This window comes from Corythoichthys intestinalis, chromosome 9, assembly GCF_030265065.1.
Source record: "Corythoichthys intestinalis isolate RoL2023-P3 chromosome 9, ASM3026506v1, whole genome shotgun sequence".
Lineage (NCBI taxonomy): Eukaryota > Metazoa > Chordata > Actinopteri > Syngnathiformes > Syngnathidae > Corythoichthys > Corythoichthys intestinalis.
The window spans coordinates 235,043-256,264 of record NC_080403.1 but is presented as its reverse complement, the minus strand read 5'-3'; the positions used below and the strand labels follow the sequence as shown (position 1 = coordinate 256,264).

Here is a 21,222-nt window from a genome sequence, read left to right as displayed (position 1 = left end):
GCCGGATACAGCGACACGTCATTCTGTGACGTTGGTGAGTAGGGTCTACAGGAAACATTTGGTATCTGTAATAGCAAACAAAGGTTTCTGTACCAAATATTAAGTTCGATTTTTGTGATGTATCAAATACTTATTTCATGCAATTAAATGCAAATTTATTATTTAAAAATCATACAATGTGATTTTCTGTTTTTTTTTATATTAGATTCCGTCCCTCACAGTTGAAAAGAACTTATGATACAAATTACAGACCTCTACATGTTTTGCAAGTGGAAAACCAGCAAAATCGGCAGTGTATCAAATACTTGTTCTCCCCACTGTATTATATCCTCTAGTTGTCTTACATCTCTGACCGTTCTTGGGGGTAATTTACATTGTGTAGCGATGGCAAATGCTACTTAGTGACAGCCAACGAACAATTTAAATTTTTTCATTAATAACAAATCTTAATTCTATAATTCATTTACACTCCCCCCTTACTAAAGTTTTTTTTTTTTTTTTTTTTTACAACAGAAAAGGCAACAGTGGCAGTCAGTTACCCTTTTAATTTTTTTCAGGTCATTCATTGTCAGACAGAAGCAGCACGGCAAAACGCCATGTTAAAAAAAAAAAAATATATATATATATATATATATCAAAATGGTTTCCCTCTTCATCCTCTGTAGGACCATGGTCCCCAACAAAATGTTTTACTGCATATGAAAAGTGAATGGCTTTACCTTGCTGGCATTAAACTGGTCTTTTACACGTCCGCGCAAGTTGATCCATTCTTCACTTTTTTTCCTCCGAGTTTTTGGTTTCGGGAAACATATGAAGAAAACATCCTTCATATGTCGTAATGTCTAGAGTCGTTTCTACAAGTTCCATAGCCGCAGTGTTTACTTGGCATGTTCTTTTTTGAAAGATTACTGGCAGAAAACAAGCAGTAATAACATGGATTGTATGTGAGGGCGTGTCCATGTTGACCCACTTCTGGGTTACGATGGTGACATCACGGTCTAAAAATAGCATTCGTGTGGTACGCGATTCATTGTGCTGAAAAACGACAACATTAAATAGACCATTATGGAAAAATCATTATGAAAAAATGACTTTGTGAAAAATGCCTTTATCTTGTAAAATCTCATTGTGCTGAAAAACGACATCATGAAGTAAAAGGTTGTTGTGGAAAAAGGAATTATGAAATTATATTTAAAAAATACGTAGTGAAAAATGCTTTTTAGCTTGTAAAATCTTTACATCACAATGTAACCTTTTTTTCTCAATTTACGGGACATTTTACACCATTTCCTATTTATCAAATTGTATTTATTTCACTACATTTTTTATCTATTTCATTTAGACCCCTATGGGGTTCCATAGTGTAAAACCAATTATGTTTTATTGTGTACCAAAAGCAGTTTCCTGTGCGTTTTGGTGGTTTTAGGAGGTTTGACACCACCGCCACCAGCAAAGAAAACTTTTAAAGCGACCTTTATCGGGGAGGTCCAGCAAGAAATTCTACCCACTTTCACCCCTGTTTATATTATTATTATATTTTATTTCAGTTGACTAGTACAGTTTCACTTGGGAAGCACTTTGGGATTGCGTTTTAGATCAGCACACCATACCAGTTGGTGGCGGTAATGCACAACTAAATTGTATGCCAACCGACAGTAAAGGTACCAAATGAAGAAAATGCAGGCGAAGAAGAAGAAGAAACTGAGAAAATCGTCATCTCTAAAATGCAGTAATACGAACAACAATAAGAAGAGAATTGAACAAGTTACTTGGAGTTTCGGATTTTCACACGAAGATGGAGGTTAGCTGGAGGGCGAAAATTTCGGACTTCTCTCGCAATCCCTCCCGTTTCATTTCTTCCAACTCGGCTGAGACTTTCCTTGCCGAGTTGCTCCGTGAGTTACGAGATGACAGAGTTACCGACACAACTAAGGTATGATAACAATCACGAGACATTGTTCAAATGAAGTTTCCAGTGTTTTTGGCGCCCATGTTACTTTAACACCAACGTTATTGTAAAGCCGCAGGCCCTCTTTATGACGGCTACTGCGTCAAGCTTGTTTCCCATGATCAATCACGACGCTCTGGACAGCAGGTTGGCCCCACCTGCTGTCTGTACTGCCTTTTTCACACTGTCATATTTAAAATTAGTCGATTCATTATTTTTCGGCATAACATAAAAAATTTGATTCAAAGCACCCAACGTTGTCACTTCAAGTGTCTAGATGACAGTCACTTAGGACCAAATCTAGAATATTGATAGGCTAATTTGGCACAGAACAAAAATGGCAATGGGTCTCTCACTTATCATATTCTACACTATGCAAGCTTTCAAATTACTCCGATTACGAAACTGTGATTGACCCAATAATTATTCATTTGGTTTCAACTAGGGTGACCATATTTTGATTTCCAAAAAAAGAGGACAGTCGGCCCGTCGTCGAGATACTTGAATTTTACTCATGTTCACTCAGTGGTGCCTATATCATCTTAAAATATTTAAAGTGATCCTCTACCTTAAATACATGTAGGCGCTAATAAACCACAATTGTTATCTTGTACTAAAATATGTTGTTAGAAACGCATAAAATGTTAAATCAATGGCAATATTTTATAATATTTACGACATATTTTGACCGTTAGTTGGCGCCATGGTTTGCGGGCTCGCAGTGATGACGTCATTGGGATCTTTCCAAATGTGTAGCGTGTTCAACAATTGCTTATTGCTGCCTAAACTCGCAAAGTAAAATGCCACGATGTGCTGCTTTTGGGTGCAATTTCCAGTCAAATGGAAACAAGGGGAGTGAAGTGAGTGGTCAAGGTGGAATTATTATTTTTAGTGAATAAATGTGCATAAGTGGAAGCTTCTCCCCCTTTTTGGTCCCTGTGTGCACGTTAGGGGTGCAACGGTTCAGTTAGCCCACGGTTCGGTTTGAACCTCGGTTGGGGATCACGGTTTCGGTTTGCGTTTTGCTTTTTTTTTTTTTAAATTTATTATTTTTTTTAACTGCCTTTATTTTGCTTTTCAAAAATGAAATAAACACTTAAAATGTAAACATTTTCGACTGTAAAAATGCCTCTTAGCTCTTTGGCTATAGTGTAGTGACTGACTACCGAAATACACACAGTAGTAAAAAAGTTACTTGGCAAAGTAACTGGTGATACCTTCAAAAAAAAAAAACATAGTAACCTTTGCTATGTTTGGAGGTCATTTAATGTTGTGAATCAACCGTTAAAGTTGATAAAATTGCTCCCATTTTTGCATTAGTTCCCTTCTGTCTACTTTCGACATGTGAAAATTTTAAAACTGTTTCATCCTTTAAAGATAGACTCAAGTCAAGATTTTGCCGATTTAGGAGTATTTTAGATAAAAAGTTGCTAGGTTCGCTCGTAAGGTTTACAACAACAGAGCCTTTCTGAGAAGTTTACTGCTCTAAAATGGCGGCTGTTTACTAACGCTACCGAGTCTGTCATTTCGCATGTAGTTCTATATGCATGAGATATCTAGGCGTAGATTGTATGTTGTCGGCTAAGTCAGGTAATATTGGAGCCACCAAGCCTAGCATCGCGTTTGCTACAGCGTCTCAACACTCTTCCCTCTCCAAGTCTCTGACTTTTCTCGCATCATTCAACCAACGCATTGTCTCGTTGCAGAAACGCTGACCAAATCCGAACGGATGAAAACAACAACAACAAAAAAAACCACGAAAAACGTGCAGATTTTGAACGTAATGTACGGCGTACACATTTAAAAATGAGTGCTCACTTGTACAAATTACGACGAGACCGTACAATTTGACAGGTATGAATTATAGTTGACTGTCACAGTTGGGTAGTAGCACTCTGTAGCACAGGACGTCCAACTATCAGTGGTCAGGGCGAAACTATGTGCTTTAGCGAAATCATCTTCAATGGCTTTGCGTGCCATTTCATAAATGTCGGGGATTACGTTGTTGGAGAAATATGTCCGCGAGGGAACAATGTAACGCGGGTCAAGCGTTGCAAATAAATTAACGAAGCCCGCCGTGTGTTTTCACTGGTGTCATCTTCAGGGTTTTCCTACCCTGAGAAAGTGATATGTGTGGGTGATGCCGGCTGAGGTGCCGGAGTCTTGCCTGGCACGGCCAGACTGTTCTCCCTGTATTTTTCAAACACTGAGAGAAAAGTCTGGGACCCAGCTCATTAACGGCCTCTCGAGCAGGTACAAAATCAATCGACAAATCAGATTCGTTTATTTGCGTGACGTGTTCGTAACGAGCAACGTCACTCTTGCGCGTCGAAAGTCGTCTCCACAACAACATAGATGGTGAACAGGAGAGCCGAGAATATGTTCCAATCCACGGTAAAATCAGTTTTAAATTACCCAAAACACATCGACACGAGTCATTGACAACAGTCTGTCTCGCGCTAGCCATGTTGAATAAACTCCGCTCTCCTCGTATGTTTACTTCCGCGCGCAAGTCCCTCGTCCTGCCCTCGTCGTTTTACCAACGTCATGTCTGCCCGTCGCTGATTGGTCCACTCCGCTGTCTGTTTGCTGTGGCTTGCTCCGCCCTGGAAATTGTATCCGCTGAATGGTGGCCAGACTCAATAGCTGGAACAGCGGTGAGTCTGGTGTACCAGGCAAGCCTGAGTCATGTTATAAAAGTGTTGCCATTAGCATGGGGAACAAGCACTGAGCAATGCTTGCAATTTTTTTTCTTCCAATATTTTCTCTCCATCCGCGTTGTAGTCCACGGGGAAACCAGAATGTTGCCACACCACAGATTTGAAAGAAGCCGGTGCTTCCTCAAAATTCGGTCTCTCCGCTCTCGCTATTTGTTTTCTTTCTTGTTTCACTTTCACTTCGCTCGTAAGCGAGAGAGGGCGTTACTCGGCTTCTATTACACAGGTGCTTGACAGTGATCCGACATTTACTTGCGGGGCGGGAATTTCTCCACAGCGGTGCTTCACGTCACACACAGGCACACAGAGCTCGATCAATTCATTCCACAAGCGGTTGGAATACATTAATTGCAAAACCGAAAAGGCGCGGTTCATAAAGGCGTATTGAACCGCAAACCGTTGCACCGCTAATGCACATATCCTACCCACCACGCGTTACAACTGGCGCCCTGGATCCTCAGTCAAGTAAGGGATTCGTCTAATTTGTGGATCCGACGGTCCCACTGCGTCTGCAATATTGTTTTCGGATTTATTTTTTTTATTCGTCGGTCCCGCAGCGGCTTTTCAGATCAGTCTATTTTGTAGAATCGACGGCCTGATCGCGGCTGCAATATTGCCATGGGATCGGTTTAATTCCTGGAACATCGAGTGAGTAAAAAACCGCGGATTTGGATTACTATTGCTATCTTTTTTTTTTTTGACTATTCTTCGTGGGAGTTTTCCCCAAATCATACCAAATAATCAAACCACTATGGCACGCTACAGTGACGACAGTGACTCTGACGCGGACCTTACAACAATGTTGGAGTTCGTCAGGGAACGCGTGTTTGCGTACTGCTGAGCCATCGAGTGAAGAATGGCCAAGGTGGAAATATTATTTTTTGTGAATAAAATTTGCATAGATGGAAGCTTCTCCCCTTTATGTTACTTTTATACACGTATCCTACCTACCACACATTACAATGTACACGACATTAATTACACAAGGTGTGCTCTTTGGACTGTACTGTATGTAAAGCACACGACAGCTCTGGATGCTAACAATCTACAAAATTATATTGGGATAAGTTTGAAAACGCAATATGCTTACCTTGAATATCTGCTAATAAAACCGGAGTTCCCAACAGCATAAGCTCTCTCGCTCTGTTGTCATTGAGACTTTTGCCCAACTTTTGTCTTATCAGGTATGTGCTGCACGCATTTTTCCCTGAAGCTCGTCTTGTGAACGACCCACAGTGCTGTCCTGCTCCTCACTTTTCAGATCTGGTTCAAATAGGAAGGGTAGAACCGACGACATGTTGGGAAAGCTAATGAGTGTCAAGCTGGAATTTCGGCAACGGGCCCGGTGACGCACTGCGACGTAACAAGAATGGCGACCTATCACTTAAAATAATTTTACAAACTTTTTGTCTTAACAAACATTAAGAGGGGTTTTAATATCAAATTATAACTCATACTAACATTTATCTTTTAAGAATTAACTTGTCTTAAAAATAGAGGATCCCTTTTAAGTGTGCCTCCTCCGTCTGGATAGAAAAATTCAGTTTTATTAAAAAAAAAAAAAAATAATATATATATATGTATATATATTTAGGGCTGCAGCTATCGAATATTTTAGTAATCGAGTAATCGACTGAAAATTCTATCGATCACATAAAACATTTTTATTTATTTATTTTTTTTAGGTATAGAGCAATTATAAATATACATGAGAAAAAAAGACATTTAATCCAAAGTGGAACCATTTTCAGTCGATCAATGTCTTTATTTTCGATCTACATTGTTGAAAACCGCCAACAATTGCATCTAAGATGTGACTAGAATAAAAAATTAACTGCTTTCACTCAAAAAAACTTCTAGATCTTATAAAAAAAAAACCATTTCTTACCTAAAAATGTAATTACGCTTGATAACACACATCACTTGAAAGCTACGTGTTTTTCCCACATGTTTCAATTTAATTTCAATTTGTGCTTCTTCCTCTACGCACGTGACGTCAATGCGTTGTACCCCATTAAAAGTAGTCCGGGCAAAACGTGATGCTTAGAGCTGGCAAAATTAAACGATTCTTCGAGGTGAATAAAATTACTCGGATCAGTTTTTAAACTCGAGTTGCTCGAGTATTCGTTTCAGCTTTAATATGTATATATATAACATACATATATATATACATATATATATATTGCCATTTAGTATATACTATATACATTTTTTTTTTTTTACTCAAAAGGTTACAGGTTACTCAACAGGCTTTATTCTTCCTAAAAAAAAAAAACCCAACAATAAAAACACACACAAACGAACAAGATAATAATATAATACAGACCCATGGAAATGTATGTGTGTATGTATACAGTTTAGAGCTGAAACAAATACTCGAGTAACTCGAGTTTAAAATCTGTTCCGAGTAATTTTAATCACCTCGAGGAATCATTTAATTTTGCAAGCTCTAAGCATCACGTTTTGCCCGGACTACTTTTAATGCGGGACAACGCGCTGACGTCACGTGCGTAGAGGAGGAAGCAATTTAAAAAAAAAAAAAAAACTCACTGCAGCCGACAGCCGCTACAAACTACGCTGACGTTGCTAAGATGCTCACACGATGCTAGTGTGGTAGCAGGTAGTGTCCGATGCGTCTCATAGATATCGCATCCATTTCGGACTAGATGCGAAATGATAGACTCGGCCGCGTCTGGGCAGCGTTAGTAAACAGCCGCCATCTTTAAGCAGTAGAGTTCTCAGCGCTAATAAATATAACGTTACTGTCACTCGCTCACGCACCGTTAGCCCTTCGGAGGGCTAGGTTTCTATTGATTATGACCACTGTCGATGCGTGGCTAATGTGTCTTACATACAGGCTTTATTTAATCTGTAAAAAAACAGCGCTGTAGAGTGATGAGGGTGTAAAATTAAAACATATTAAAGCTAACTGTCAGTTTTAGCTCAGTAGTCATTGCTGAATAAAACACCAAGTAGCACTGGTCCCTAATGTGCTCCAATACAGCAGGTATCATACATTTATTTTGAACACTGCAAAAACTCAAAATCCTATCAGTACTTACAGTTAAGACTAACTTAAAACTTAACTAGAACTTAAAAATAGCTTGTCACAAATGGAAATTCAATTGAAAGCTATGTGTTTTTCCCACGTGTTTCAAGTGATGTGTGTTATCCAGTGTTGTTAATTTTACTTAATTAATTACAGTTACAAATTACTTCTCCCAAAAAGTAATTTAGTAACTCAGTTACCTGAATTTAAGAGTAATTAGTTACTTGGCAAAGTAACTAGTGATCATTTTCATGCCCCCCCCACCCCCCCCCCCCCCAAAAAAAAAACAACCCTTTACCCTCCACTTAACTAGACACAAGGGTATTGCGATAACTAGATAGTAACCTTTGCTATGTGTGGAAGTCATTTAAAGTTGTGAATCAACCATTATAATTGTTAAAATTGCTCCCGCTATTGCATTAATTCCCTTGTGTCTACTTTGAACATGTGTAAGTTTTCAAACTGTTTAATCATTTAAAGATAGATTTAAGTCAAGATTTTGCCGATTTAGGACCATTTTTTAAAAATGTAGGTTCGCTAGGAAGGATCTCTACAACAGAGCCTTCCTGAGAGGTCTACTGCTTTAAGATGGCGGCTGTTTACTAACGCATGTAGTCCTTAAAACATGTTGCCAATGCAGCCGTGTCTATCATTTGCATCTAGTTCTATAATATGCGATATCTACCGTATCATGTGGGCATAGTTTGTAGGCTACAGTCAGGTATTATTGGAGCCACCTAGCATCGCGTTTGCAACGGCGTCTTCCCCACTCCTGCTCTGCTCTCTCGTCTCCGTGAGTCCATCTCTCTCAGACTTTTTTCATTCAACCAACATACGCATAGTAATTAGTAACGCACGCCTTTCCCACCTCAGTAACAGTAACGGCGTTGCCAAGATGAGAAAAGTAATTAATTAGATTACTCACTACTGAAAAAAATAACGACGTTAGTAACGCTGTTATATTGTAACGCCGTTATTAACAACACTGGTGTTATCAAGCGTAATTACATTTTTAGGTAAGAAATGTTTTTTTTTTAATAAGATCTAAAAGTTTTTTGAGTGAAAGCAGTGAATTTTTTTTTCTAGTCACATCTGAGATGCAATTGTTGGCTGTTTTCAACAATGTACATCGAAAATAAAGACATTGATTGACTGAAAATGGTTCGATATTGGTTTAAATGGCTTTTTTTCCTCAGGTATATTTGTAATTGCTCTTTACCTAAAAAAAAAAAAACGCATGTGCAAATTTGTATCCAAAGTAGAATAAAAGTATTTTTGACTTAATTACGCTTTTGGATACATGACCAAAGCTGTATACTTGGAAATTTGATTCTCCTTAAATGTTTTTTAAACAAAGTAAGAAATAATTATACCTTTCCATAATTTGCTTAATTGTATATCTTAAATATACAGTATATAATTTTTAATGAAATTGAGGTGGAAACATCAAAGCTTGACATGGATGCATTTCTGACTCCAAAATCAGTTTAAAAAAACATACAAAATACTGTTTTGGTAACAAATCGTGCCCTGAGCCACATAATAGACATAACCATCTTTTATCTAATAAAGAACTATTTCAGGTTTTAATGACTATATCCCTAAAGACAGTATCATTTGTATATAAATATTATTATAAGTATACCTCTGCATAATGCTGTCCTTTTTAATACACTGGATAAGTTATTTTACCAGAATAAATAACAGAAAATGGCACAGTTTACATTTTGTGCGGTTGTGTCTGATACATGGAAATGTAAAGAGTCTGTTGGGGTGTGTCGTAATTACAACTAACTGTTATTCATCATCCACCTTAGGTCTATCTGCTGTCCCCACTATGTGAACAACCAACTCTCCTGTGTCCCACTAAATCAGTTGGTGAGGACACAGCCCTGGAGCTCCTTTCAGTTTTTGCCCACAGTTCAGATACATCTGTTCAATTTCGCAGTAGCCTCCTCATCACCTTGACCTCCGTCCTCATCTGTACCTGTTGCGTGAGCCGCAAAATACACGTGTGTGTGGACTTCCTGGATCTGCTCATTCAGATAGTGCAGGATACCTCTGACTTACATAATGACAATAGTTTCCTCCTAAGAGCTACAGCATGTGAATGTCTACAGGAGTTGGAGACATGCTGCCCCAACCTTCTTTCTCATATGCTTGAGTTCCTAGGTGGGCTTTGGACCAAAGAAACCTCGAGACTTCACCAGCCTTATGCAAGACTCCATACTTTAGTGTTGAAAAACTGTGTTTATCAACTTGCCTTGGATCCTGGATCGGGTGATGATCATCTAAAAATTCTGTTAGGGGAAAATCCATTCGTCAACTGGGAAGCAGACCAGGGATTGGCTCAAATAGATAAAGACTCGGCCATTTTATCCTCCCTTATAATGGCTCACGTGGATCCGGTGCCAATTCTTCAGACTGGACGAGACTGCAAGGATTTGCGTTCCGTCCTGTCCACAACCCTGGAGAATTCTTTTCTTCTCACGCCATTGTGTCAAGCGGCAGTTCTACACCGGCTGATGGAGGTGGTTGCCATGGTGCCTGCTGTTCCCCCATCCATATTTAGAGCTCAGCTTCTGCGAATGCTTGGAACCGGAGAGGTTTGTTTTCAACCAATAACGTCATTTTTTTGCCTTAGTTGGTTTCCAGTAATCGATCTTTATTCGGCATTTTTCCCCCTGTATTTCTATTAGTGCTGCAACAATTAACTCGAGTGATTCGATTAGGAAAAAATGGCTTCGAATCAAATTTTGCTGCTTCGAGGATTCGTTTTATTATTATCATTGTATTGGTTTGTAGTTTCATTGATTTGGGTGGATACAATGCCCTATAGTGGCAACAGTGAATATGGCTGGACCCAGCTGCTCCCTGTTAAGACCAACATAAGGTTGTAAGTTTTTGTTTGAGCTAACATGATTGTTTATGCATTTATAATTTAGTTTGGAGTTTTTTTTTATCAGTCTTTTTTGTAGGAATATATGTTTGAAAGATTTGTTAAGAGATCTGTTAAAAAAAAGTTGGCAATTTATAGCATTTAAGCTAGCTGACTTTTGCCATGCAAGTTAGCCAATTATTCTTTCATTTTTATACAGCTTGAGGCTATGCTCGGGTATTTTATTTTTAAATGCATTTATTGCTCTTGTGAAATAAAAGTACAATTCTGCATAGTTTGAGTGCTCTTTTGAAGGCGCAATCTTAGCAAGCCTTTGTTTTACATCCTCTAAAATTTATTCTGCAACGTATTAAATGTTTGTAATCCGATTACTTGATTATTCAAACTAATCGACAGATGGGCTGCAAGTCACGTCATCACCATAAATTAATATCTCAAGCCGCCTATTTACTGCAAAATGGAACCGAAGTTTTTGCTACGTTTGCGCTAGTTGTTGGGACACCCCTCTGTTATCGAGAGAGTTGGTACGCTTCGTCAGCCGCGACAAAGTTGGTCCAATGACGTCATCACTTGAAATGAATATCTCAATACCTATGAAACGATAGCAGCACAAACAAACATATTACAGCACAAACAAATGACACCATTTGGGGCCCAGTTTGTCTGCATGACGACATCACTTGAAATAAATATCTCTAAAACGATAGCAGCACAAACGATTGATCATCAAAATGGGGGGGCTGGTTGACTTCAGATACACCTATAAAAAAATTGTTAATATCTCAAAAAAAGATAGCAGCAAAATGAAGATTTTTCAACACAAACAAGCACAAATGAATGATATTATACTTCAATAAATTTGCCTCTGATAGGGGCCCAACTTTATGGAGGTAGCGGGGTAAACCCCGAATCTGTTGCCAGCCAGTCGCTTGCCAGCCAATTGCAGGGCCGGTTTACCGTCAATTTTAAAATAACGTTGCGAGTGTCATAATTGACTACTTACCGTATCTTCATCCTAATGTTGACCCATACTGGTAATGTTTTCCAGGTTTGCCTTCTTCATAGCACTTTGCAGATGAAGTTTGCCTATACGGACAGCCTGTTCACCACGGATGATGAAGCTTTCATGCTGAGACGATTGGTTGTTCTTGCACAGCATCCACTTTTGACTACATCGGAGAAGCTTTTCTTCACTGATTATATTTTGCATTTTCCTGAGAACAGGCCAATCAATTGCGGAAATGGTCACGAATCTTCCCCACTGTTACTAACGCCTCAATTAGTGTGTACTCTTGTACCCACTGTTCTCAATGATTATGCTACTTTGCTGGCCCGCTTCAATCTGCTGTTGCTGATCCACCAGGAAGAGGGTGAAAAAGATGGAGAAGAAGGCAAAGGTATCCCATTTCTCTACGAACACCTCAGCTTGCTACTCAACGTTGTGGCGAAAGCACACAGCCGAGAGCTCGTCGTCACATTTTTTAGAGCAGTTTTCCTTTTTCTTGTATATTTTTGCCACGTGGAGGTATACTCTGACAGCATAGCAGATCAACTGTGCACGCTTTATCGCCATCAAACTCACCTGGCGCCACAAATCCTCAACTTGGTTGACCAGGCTTCTGACATGTTCCCTGAATGTAATTGGGCAACAAGACTCTGCAGGGCCCTGCAGGACATTATCACTGCGGTGCCCCCTACGCAGCTGACCTTATCAGACCTCAGGTGGCACCTCAAGGTGCTGGCTCGAGTGGCAAAAGAAGAGGATATCCCTCAGATGAGCACGCTTCGACTGCTTTCCAACATAGTCGTCACACCTTCACTTTCTCTGAGTAGCGACTGGCGTCTGGGAAACATTGTGTTGGGACTTTGCCGGCGCTTGATGACGCATCCCAATCTGCCTACGTTGTTTACACCTTTGGCAAATATCCTGCAACATCTCATCTTTTGCTACGGCGACGCAGACATTCAAGATCACGCCCGACTATACTATAGTCTCCTGACCTCTCTCTCAAGGGAAAAAATGACTAGAATTTTAACACAGGATTTGAGAGAGGAAGGACAAAATGTCAAACACTCACTATCTGGCATCATGGCAGACACCGAGAGACTAACAAGCGTGCTGACTATTCACCAGACAGAAAAACCAGTACTGAAACTGATTGAGTTGAAAAATACAGAGTCAGAGAGGATAAACAAAACTAGTCTGGAAAGTGAGGCACAGGACTGCCCAGAACTGGAAGCATACAGGGCTCAATTCAAAGATCCTTCTTTTGGCTCGCAGATTAAATTGCACTACCAGGTAAATCATAACATGTATAACCTACCTTGCTTCGATGAAGTCTTCAGCATACACCTACACTTCAGTTCAAGGGACAACAACTATGAAGAACTCTGCGACATCAATGTCCCCTGTCTTTTCAGAGAGAGAGAGTCTCCTGTGGTTCAACTTAGATTGAAGCCTAGGTTGCCGTTCCCTACCACCCTCAGTTGCAGTGCTATTTTCAGCACCTTGAACGGCCTTGTTTGGTACACTGTACAGCCAGATATCCATGTGTTTTTCAGGCAAACCTTTCAGCCATTGGTTGTACCCACCACTCGGGGAGCAGATGCAAAACTGAATGTTTTTGAGGGCCTCTGGGATGAAATGATTGAGGAACAAGCAGATAATGCCACCACCCTGTTTTGTTGCCAGCTGCAAACAGGAGAACTGTGGTCTATGGTAGAAAAACATTTGCGCCCCTTCCTCGTATCAGGTTCTGCCAATGATACTGAATTAAAGTTGATTTTTTTCATCCCCCCTCAATTCCACATACTGCTAAAAGTCATTTCGGAAGATGATGCTGTCCATTTCAATATCGCAACAGATAATTGGCGGCTATTGCCTCACTTTGCTTATTTTCTCAGTAACCTATAAACCAATTTGCCAGAAAAGGTTACCGGTAATTCATGACATATTTAAGAACGCTGCTATGATTGTATTGCTCTCTGTGCAATTGAAAATACGGCCAGGAAATACAGTTCGTTGATGGGATCGTCTTCAGATGTACAGGTAGCCCACAGGTGTCAAACAGATTCCAGAAAGGGCCAAGTGGGTGCTGGATTTTGTTCCAACCGATACTGCGCATAGAGTTTAACCAATGAACTTTCTGCTGAAACAAGCAGCCCCTGACAATGATTAACTGATTACATATGTAAAAGATCTTATTGGTATAAAGGTATCCTCTTCATTGGTTGGAAAGCAAACCTGCACCCACTTGGCCCTTTCTGGAATCAATTTGACACCTGTGAGGTAGCCCCTACGTTACAACGTAACCGACTTCATTGATTTTGACTTTACGACTTTGGAGTCTCGTACGCCTTCAGTTGTTTTATAAATTAATTGCTTTTGACTTGCTTTGTGATGCATGCTTTTATTTTGGCTCAGAAAGCGTAGAGCAGGTACAACCCCTAGCAAAAGCATGGAATGACCAGTCTCGGACGAGCACTCACTCCTACATGATAAAATGTCTAACAAACTCGGATAAAAAGCTTGAAAAAATAATGAATTACTTCAAAAGTGCAACTCTTTAGCATTCAGAAACACTAAAATAAATAACATTGTGGTGGTCAGTAAATGTTAGTTATATAGAGCGAATGCAAATATATATGGAATCACTCCATTCTGAGGAAAAAATAGGGAATCATGAGAAACGAATAACAATCAAAACACATCTCTAGTATTTAGTAGCACCACCTACGGCTTTTATGACAGCTTGCAGTCTCTGAGGCATGGACTCGATGAGTATTCTTCATCAATTTAGTGCCAACTCTCTTTGATTGCAGTTGCCAGATCATACTTGCAGATCGGACCCTTGCTGTAGACCAGGGGTGGCCAAATCCGGTCCTCGAGAGCCCCTATCCAGCTTGTTTTCCATGTCTCCCTCCTTGAACACACCTAAATCAAATGATCAGCTCATCAGCAAGTTCTGCAGGAGCCTGATATTGATCCTGATTATTTGAGTCAGGTGTGTTGGAGGACGGAGAAATGGAAAACAAGCTGGATAGGGGCTCTCGAGGACTGGACTTGAGCACCCCTGCTGTAGACCATTTTTTAAATCAATGTCCACCACAGGTTTTCAATAGGATTGAGATCTGGGCTATTTGCAGGCCATGACATTAGCCACGTTTACATGCTGCCTTTTATTCATACCGATTCAAATCATTCCGAATGGAAATTTCACATCAGCTGTTTACATGTCACTTCATCTATTCCGATCCAGCGTTTACATGTGACTGCCTTTATTCCGAAAGGACGTTTGACAACTGCCGTCTGACATGCGCAGATTAATCAAAACAAAGCGTCACGTTGCAAAACATGGAGATTGATCGTCAGATCAGCTGCTGTTTTAACTTTTCGAGTGGAAACAAAACTTCAGAATGATACGCCGTTCATTTAAAAAGTTGTGTGGGTGCGCTGTGCGTGTGCTTGGAAGCCATGTTGCAAGTGACGTCACCACGTCAGTACGGAGCATGCGCAGAAAGAACGCAACCAGACACCATTCCGCTTCCCTGTTTACATGATATAATTTTACTTCTAATCGGTTTGGGAAAATGAATATTCCACCCCTGTGAATCGGAATGAAATTCCATTCGGTTTGGGCCTGTTCATTCCGAATGAGGTGTTTATATGGAACACATTTATTCGGTTTGAACAAATATTCCGATTGTAATTGGAATATTTGGCTCCATGTAAACGTGGCAACTGACTGGATGAGTCTTTCTCCAAGGAATGCTTTAACAGTTTTGGCTCTGTGGCATGATGCATTGTCATCTTGGAAAATGACAAACATATTTTCAATTGAAGGGATAAGAAAGCTGTCCAAAATTTCAATGTCAACTTGTGCATTTATTGAAGATTTAACCACAGCCATCTCCCCAGTACCTTTGCCTGACATGCAGCCCCATATCATCAAGGACTGAGGGAATTTTTATGTTTTCTTTAGGCAGTCATCTTTGTGAATCTCACTGGAACATAACCAAACCAAAGTTCCAGCATCATCACCTTGTCCAATGCAGATTCTTGACTCTGGACACCTTGTCCAATGCAGATTTTTGACTTGACAAGGTGATGATGCTGGAACTTTGGTTTGGTGCTGAGGTGGTGCTACTAAATACTAGAGATGTGTTTTGTTATTTCTTTGTTACAATTCCATATTTTTTCCTCAGAATGGAATGATTGCCATGTATATTTCCCTGCACTTGCGCTATAAAAGTAACATTTTCTGACCACCACAATGTTTTTTATTCCTTTTAGTGTTTCTGAATGCGAAAGAGTTGCACTTTTGAACTAATTATTTTTTCAAGCTTTTTATCTGTTTGTTCTACTTGATAAAATGTCTGAGTGAGTGCTCGTCCGGTACTGGTGATTCCATACTTTTTGCTCGGGGTTGTAGTACTTCCACACGCGAGTAAGAATGCATGTACACATGAAGAACAACGTATGTGCAAACACGGAGAAGAGCGCACGCGCACAAACGAGGAAGAGCGCATTTGCTTACACAAAGAAGTCACACAGTTGAGTGGGGGAGAGAGTGGGGGAAAGATTACAGCTGCAAGCCTGCACGCACATTTGTTACTTGTGAAGCATCCACAGAGGCAACACCTGTGTATAACACCTTTTGTACTGTTTATTGTGCGTTTTCAATGGTGGTCAAATACTTGGGTGTGTTGATGTGATTGTTTTTGATATGTGGACGCTAACTGATACATGCTAATTGTTTGCAGTTATACACGCAAATTTCAATTGCTGTTATTGAAGTTGAAACTGATTTAATATCATTTTTAATTTTAGTTTTATTCTGCAAGTGTTGATTTCATGAGAAGCTAAATAAAGTCAGCAAAACACACCCATGTCTGACATTGTAATTTCAGAGCTTAGCTCGCAGTCCAGCTTGGACTTGGCTCCAACGTTTTGGCGAGGAAAGTACAATGATGTATAATTAATGTTTTTGGATAGTTATTTTGCGATTTGGGGGGGATCTAAGGGTCCTTAAACTGTTTATTCCGACAACAAGGAAATTTGGGTTACGTCGCCAGCGTAGGAACGAAACTCGTTCACAACCCGGGGACTACCTGAAATGTGCTTTTTTTTAGCATATGCTAGAGACGTCCTGCTCGCATATATTTGCACCTGGGTCAGAGTCACCTGATTTTGAGAATTTGCCTATACCGAAAAAATGTTCCAAACATGTTACTGTCCCACCGTGACGCCTTCATAATGTGAACTAGGGCTGGGCGATTTGGCCTTAAGTACATGTCACGATAAATTGAGCAGATTTACCTCGATAACGATAAATGACGATAAATTCGCCCAAGCAGACCGTTCTATAATTTGAAAATTTGAATCAATGCATGGAATACAAATTAAGTTTCTCCTAAATTTATTTAATTAGCTTTCAATTTAACAATTGCACATGCAGTCTAAACATTAAGTATTAAAAAAATCTTGTAAACAATAAGAATTCTAGTGTGAACATTTATAACAGCTTGTATGACTTGAAAAATGTACAATATTATAAAAATCAATATGACAACTGTGCAAATGTCATTCTAACACAATTGACTTGCAGCTTTAACAGTAAACTTCAGACAACTTATTGGTAATGGCTGCTGTGACATAATTATTCAACAAGTGTTTACGTCAAGGTTTCAGTTTTTTTTTTTTTCCCGAAACATTTTTTAATACATGCACCCCCCACACAGACACAACCAGATTAAAGCTGTATTGCTCTGATGCCAATGAAACATTTAAGGGTTTATGATGGCAGTATAAAGCAAACACATACAGAAAAATAGCTGTGGCCATTAAACTGTTATAGGCTTCACTGTTGGATTATACTTTATGCTGAGTGCTTTACCATCATGAAAGCTTTCAGAGAAACACAGAGATGCCAAATAATGCGACATGATGATTGCTACATGAAGTCCGTGCCCAGTCCACTCATTAATTTCAGCCGTTTCGACAAGGTTAGAGCCGCTGTCCGACTGTTTCACGTTCATTTGTAGCCGTTGTTAGCCGCTAGCGTTAGCCTGTGGCTTGGCTACCAGAAGAAAGCACTGAAAGCATCCTCTCCTGATATCGTGAGAACCAGGGAGGACAGCGGGTGAAAGCCCGTCTGGAACCCGCCAAGCTAACTTAAGCCCGACTCCATCCCATTTACTTGTAGCGTTAGCCGCTAGCGTTAGCCTACCGGGCTTCTGTTTGACTGGCGTCCTGAAAACCACGTGACTCCATACGTAAGCACACTGTCTGCTTTCTTAAAGGGAAATGAACATAGCCGAACAACACCGCGTCAAAGCGGGATAAAAAGACTATTTTCTTGTTTTATTAAATTACCGAATTTACCGACATGGTCAAAATTACGTCGGCCATTGTGAAGAATTTCGGTGGCGGTAAATTTTCGGTTTACCGCCCTGCTCTAATGTGAACTATTATTAAACAAGAATAATGTAGAAAAATGCTCTAACACAATGAGTTGCCACAGCAGACTTATGCAAGTTTAACAATGATTGATACATTTGTGCCTTTGAACGTAGCGCCACTGTGCTTCTCTACCAAGATCAAAGCTACAAACCTTTCAATCATCGTTAATTTTAAGTACCAAATGCAAGTTGGACAGTTTGGCCACACTGCTTAGCAGGGGGGAGAGAGAGAGAGGTTGTGGCTCTGTACGAGCATGAAGCAGAAAAACATAAATGTATTTTTTAAAATTAAAAACCCCATCCTTTTTACCCGATTCCGAACCTCTGAAAAATTTCCGACCATGTGATCGGATCAGGACATCCCTAGAATATGCTTTAGTTTCTTATTTGTTTCCCAAAATATTTGCAGTGTATTTCTTGCATTTTGTTCTCTCATGCTTTTTTTTTTTTTTTTTTTTTTTTTAAATAAATAAATACAATTATAGGAAAAGGAAAACTGCAATGCAAAATGTTGTGAACAAACTATTGCGAAACTATTAAATACTTGGACTGAGACTTGTGGTTTGTACGTTACGGAGTAAGGGTTTCTGCAGGGCATTAAAAAGCATATATTTTGAGAAAACCCAGGCATTGTAAGGCATGAAAAAGCAATAACTTAAACGTTCCAGACATCAAAACGTATACGGTAAAATACAAACTTGACACAGTTTGATTTAGTAGGTGGATAGAATAGCAAAAGATTTTACTCAAGAGTAACGTTACTTCCAAATAATGTTATTCAAGTCAGTCATCAAAAAATTTACTTAATACTCGTCATGAGTAACATTGTGAGTAATTGCTTAGAATGTCTTTTTTTTTAATAATGGTATATTTTCTCAGCAAAACTTCATCTATATGAACTGCGACTGTTATATTGTACTATTACATGACCATATTAGGCCAACAAATATGAAACAAAAATCTGAGTCCAGAAAAACACTTGAAACATCACCCGTCCTTTAATCTTAATAACATTCATAACCATTTTATGTTGTGCCTTATCGCGATAACCATGTCAACCATTAGTTTTTTGGGACCGCAAAATACGAATGGTTTGCTGTATGGAGTTTGCTGATGGATATGGAGTTTTTAGCGGTTGACAGTCTTTTTGAGCCAGCCCTAAGTTTGCAACGCACGGACATATTTTTGTCATCTATACTGGACACAAATGTGAAGCAATGGCTGTGTTTCCGGTGAGCAAATGCAGCAGTTTGTGGTATCTCTCCTGCTTCTTTCACCACAGTCCTGATGAGGTAGCTAGGCTATGTTTTGTGTTGGCCGGCGCTGCAGACAGTGCTCACACAGCATGGTAATATACGTGATAAAACGTGACATTTGATGTCACTCCCAAATTTAAGAGCAACATTTGTATTCGAAATTGTCTTCGTACGAGACTACAGTATTCTTCATTCTACATACATTATGAGGCAATCACAAAATAGTACCGCACAGGTTAAGGAAACTAATGAGATTACTGGTTTGGAAAAATGAACGCGTTAGATTGCTCGTTACTGAAATAATCAGATTACAGTAGGGTTAGGCTTAGCGTTACTTAGTAACGCGTTAGTGACAACACTGGTCAACAATGTAAAATGAAACATGGCGACCACTGTGTGTGCAGCGCATTCTTGTGCAATGACATAGATTGGTGCTCTTTGCGTATAAAATTGCAAAAACGTGTGAAAAAGCATTAAATGAGATTTGCTGATACCAGCAGAAACCCTGTAAATTTCTGATCTGGACGTGCACAACAATGAAGTCACTGAGTCATTTATACTTGGCTGACGGTCATGTTTATTCAGCTGCTCTTACTTTTTTTAATTAGTAAGGCCCTTGAAATTGGGTTCCATGCCAGATGGTGAAGTTGTCTGCTGGGTGAGTAACTTGTCCATCATTGCTATGTCTGCATCCCTTTTTTCCACATCTTCTTCAGGAGTCCAGGACATGTCGTGTTGGAGTTTGAATGCGCCAACAAACAGGTGAGGACAACTTGGGCCCCATTCCTGTAGAGTAGAAAACATTTTATTTAATGAGTATTCGCAGAGTGACTTGACTCACTTGAGACAGTTATTCTCACTGGTGGTGCTGTTGAACACTAGTGTGTTGGAATTAAATAAAATTGCGTTTGATTTCGTTTACTTTCATTCTATGTACAGGCATAGAATTAATCACATTATGAATACGGATATAGCACAGGTTACGACGTACCTAGGGTGACCAAACGTTTTCTTTTGCCCGGACAAGTCCTACTTTCACGTAGTATCCTCGTCGTCCGGGCGGGTTTTATAAATTCATAAAAATGTCCGTTTTTTATGATTTTTCACGGGACCAATTTGAAGAGAATCCCAGCGGCCCAGCGCCTGCCTGCCATGACATGGCTCATAGTAGTAGGGAGGGAAGGAGTAATTCTTGTTTTTGTTGGCAGTTTACCCCTATCATGAGGCATTACCGCTATCTACTGGGTTGACGATTTTGGCCACAACGCATGGCCGGTTGTTAATAAATACGTATATAATGGCAACTGTTGACTTCTGTTGGAGCTTTGACTGTAAAATTCCGTTTGGTGTCGCATCGTTGCGCTGCCGATGATTGTAAACTTTTATAGCAAAGTTTGATTTTTGCCTCAGCTATGGGAAATGTAGTTTTGAACTGCTACGTTTGGTTGAATAGTTTGTCAGTTTATTTCGGTTATTGTTTGTGTGCAGTCTAGAACAGTGAATGAGAATATCAATTGGATGGGAATAACAATTTGTCAAGGACAGTTGTCGTGATAATTTATAAAAATTAGTTGGCACATAGCCTACTGAGTCTATGTGTATTGACTGGACTACATTTCCATGGGTCTGCATTTTATACAGTGCCTTGCAAAAGTATTCGGCCCCCTTGAATCTTGCAACCTTTCGCCACATTTCAGGCTTCAAACATAAAGATAGGAAATTTAATTTTTTTGTCAAGAATCAACAACAAGTGGGACACAATCGTGAAGTGGAACAACATTTATTGGATAATTTAAACTTTTTTAACAAATAAAAAACTGAAAAGTGGGGCGTGCAATATTATTAGGCCCCTTTACTTTCAGTGCAGCAAACTCACTCCAGAAGTTCAGTGA

The 21,222-nt window shown here is 39.6% G+C and overlaps 2 protein-coding genes across 3 annotated transcripts in view; one reads left to right on the top strand and one right to left on the bottom strand.

Moving 5' to 3' along the window:
* Positions 1-1,550: 1,550 nt before the first annotated feature.
* On the top strand, positions 1,551-18,506 carry ap5b1 (adaptor related protein complex 5 subunit beta 1). Its single transcript, XM_057845891.1, has 3 exons — positions 1,551-1,933; positions 9,532-10,320; positions 11,662-18,506. Exons 1-3 carry the CDS (start codon positions 1,796-1,798, stop codon positions 13,525-13,527), a joined length of 2,793 nt encoding a protein of 930 aa, XP_057701874.1. The 5' UTR covers positions 1,551-1,795; the 3' UTR covers positions 13,528-18,506.
* c9h1orf50 (chromosome 9 C1orf50 homolog) overlaps positions 15,763-21,222 on the bottom strand; it is a 21,386-nt gene continuing 15,926 nt past the window's right edge. Inside the window, exon 6 of one of the 2 annotated variants that reach the window (XM_057845893.1) lies at positions 15,763-20,116. In XM_057845893.1, the coding sequence (XP_057701876.1) occupies positions 19,931-20,116 (186 nt within the window). In that variant the 3' untranslated portion in view covers positions 15,763-19,930. The remainder of the gene's footprint in view (positions 20,117-21,222) is intronic. The other variant, XM_057845892.1, reaches the window with a different exon arrangement.

Coding starts and splice junctions, on each gene's coding strand:
- ap5b1 (XM_057845891.1), top strand. CDS start 1,796: ATGGAGGTTAGCTGGAGGGCGAAAATTTCGGACTTCTCTCGCAATCCC. Junction 1,934..9,531: donor GAGTTACCGACACAACTAAG/GTATGATAACAA, acceptor CATCCACCTTAG/GTCTATCTGCTGTCCCCACT. Junction 10,321..11,661: donor GAATGCTTGGAACCGGAGAG/GTTTGTTTTCAA, acceptor AATGTTTTCCAG/GTTTGCCTTCTTCATAGCAC.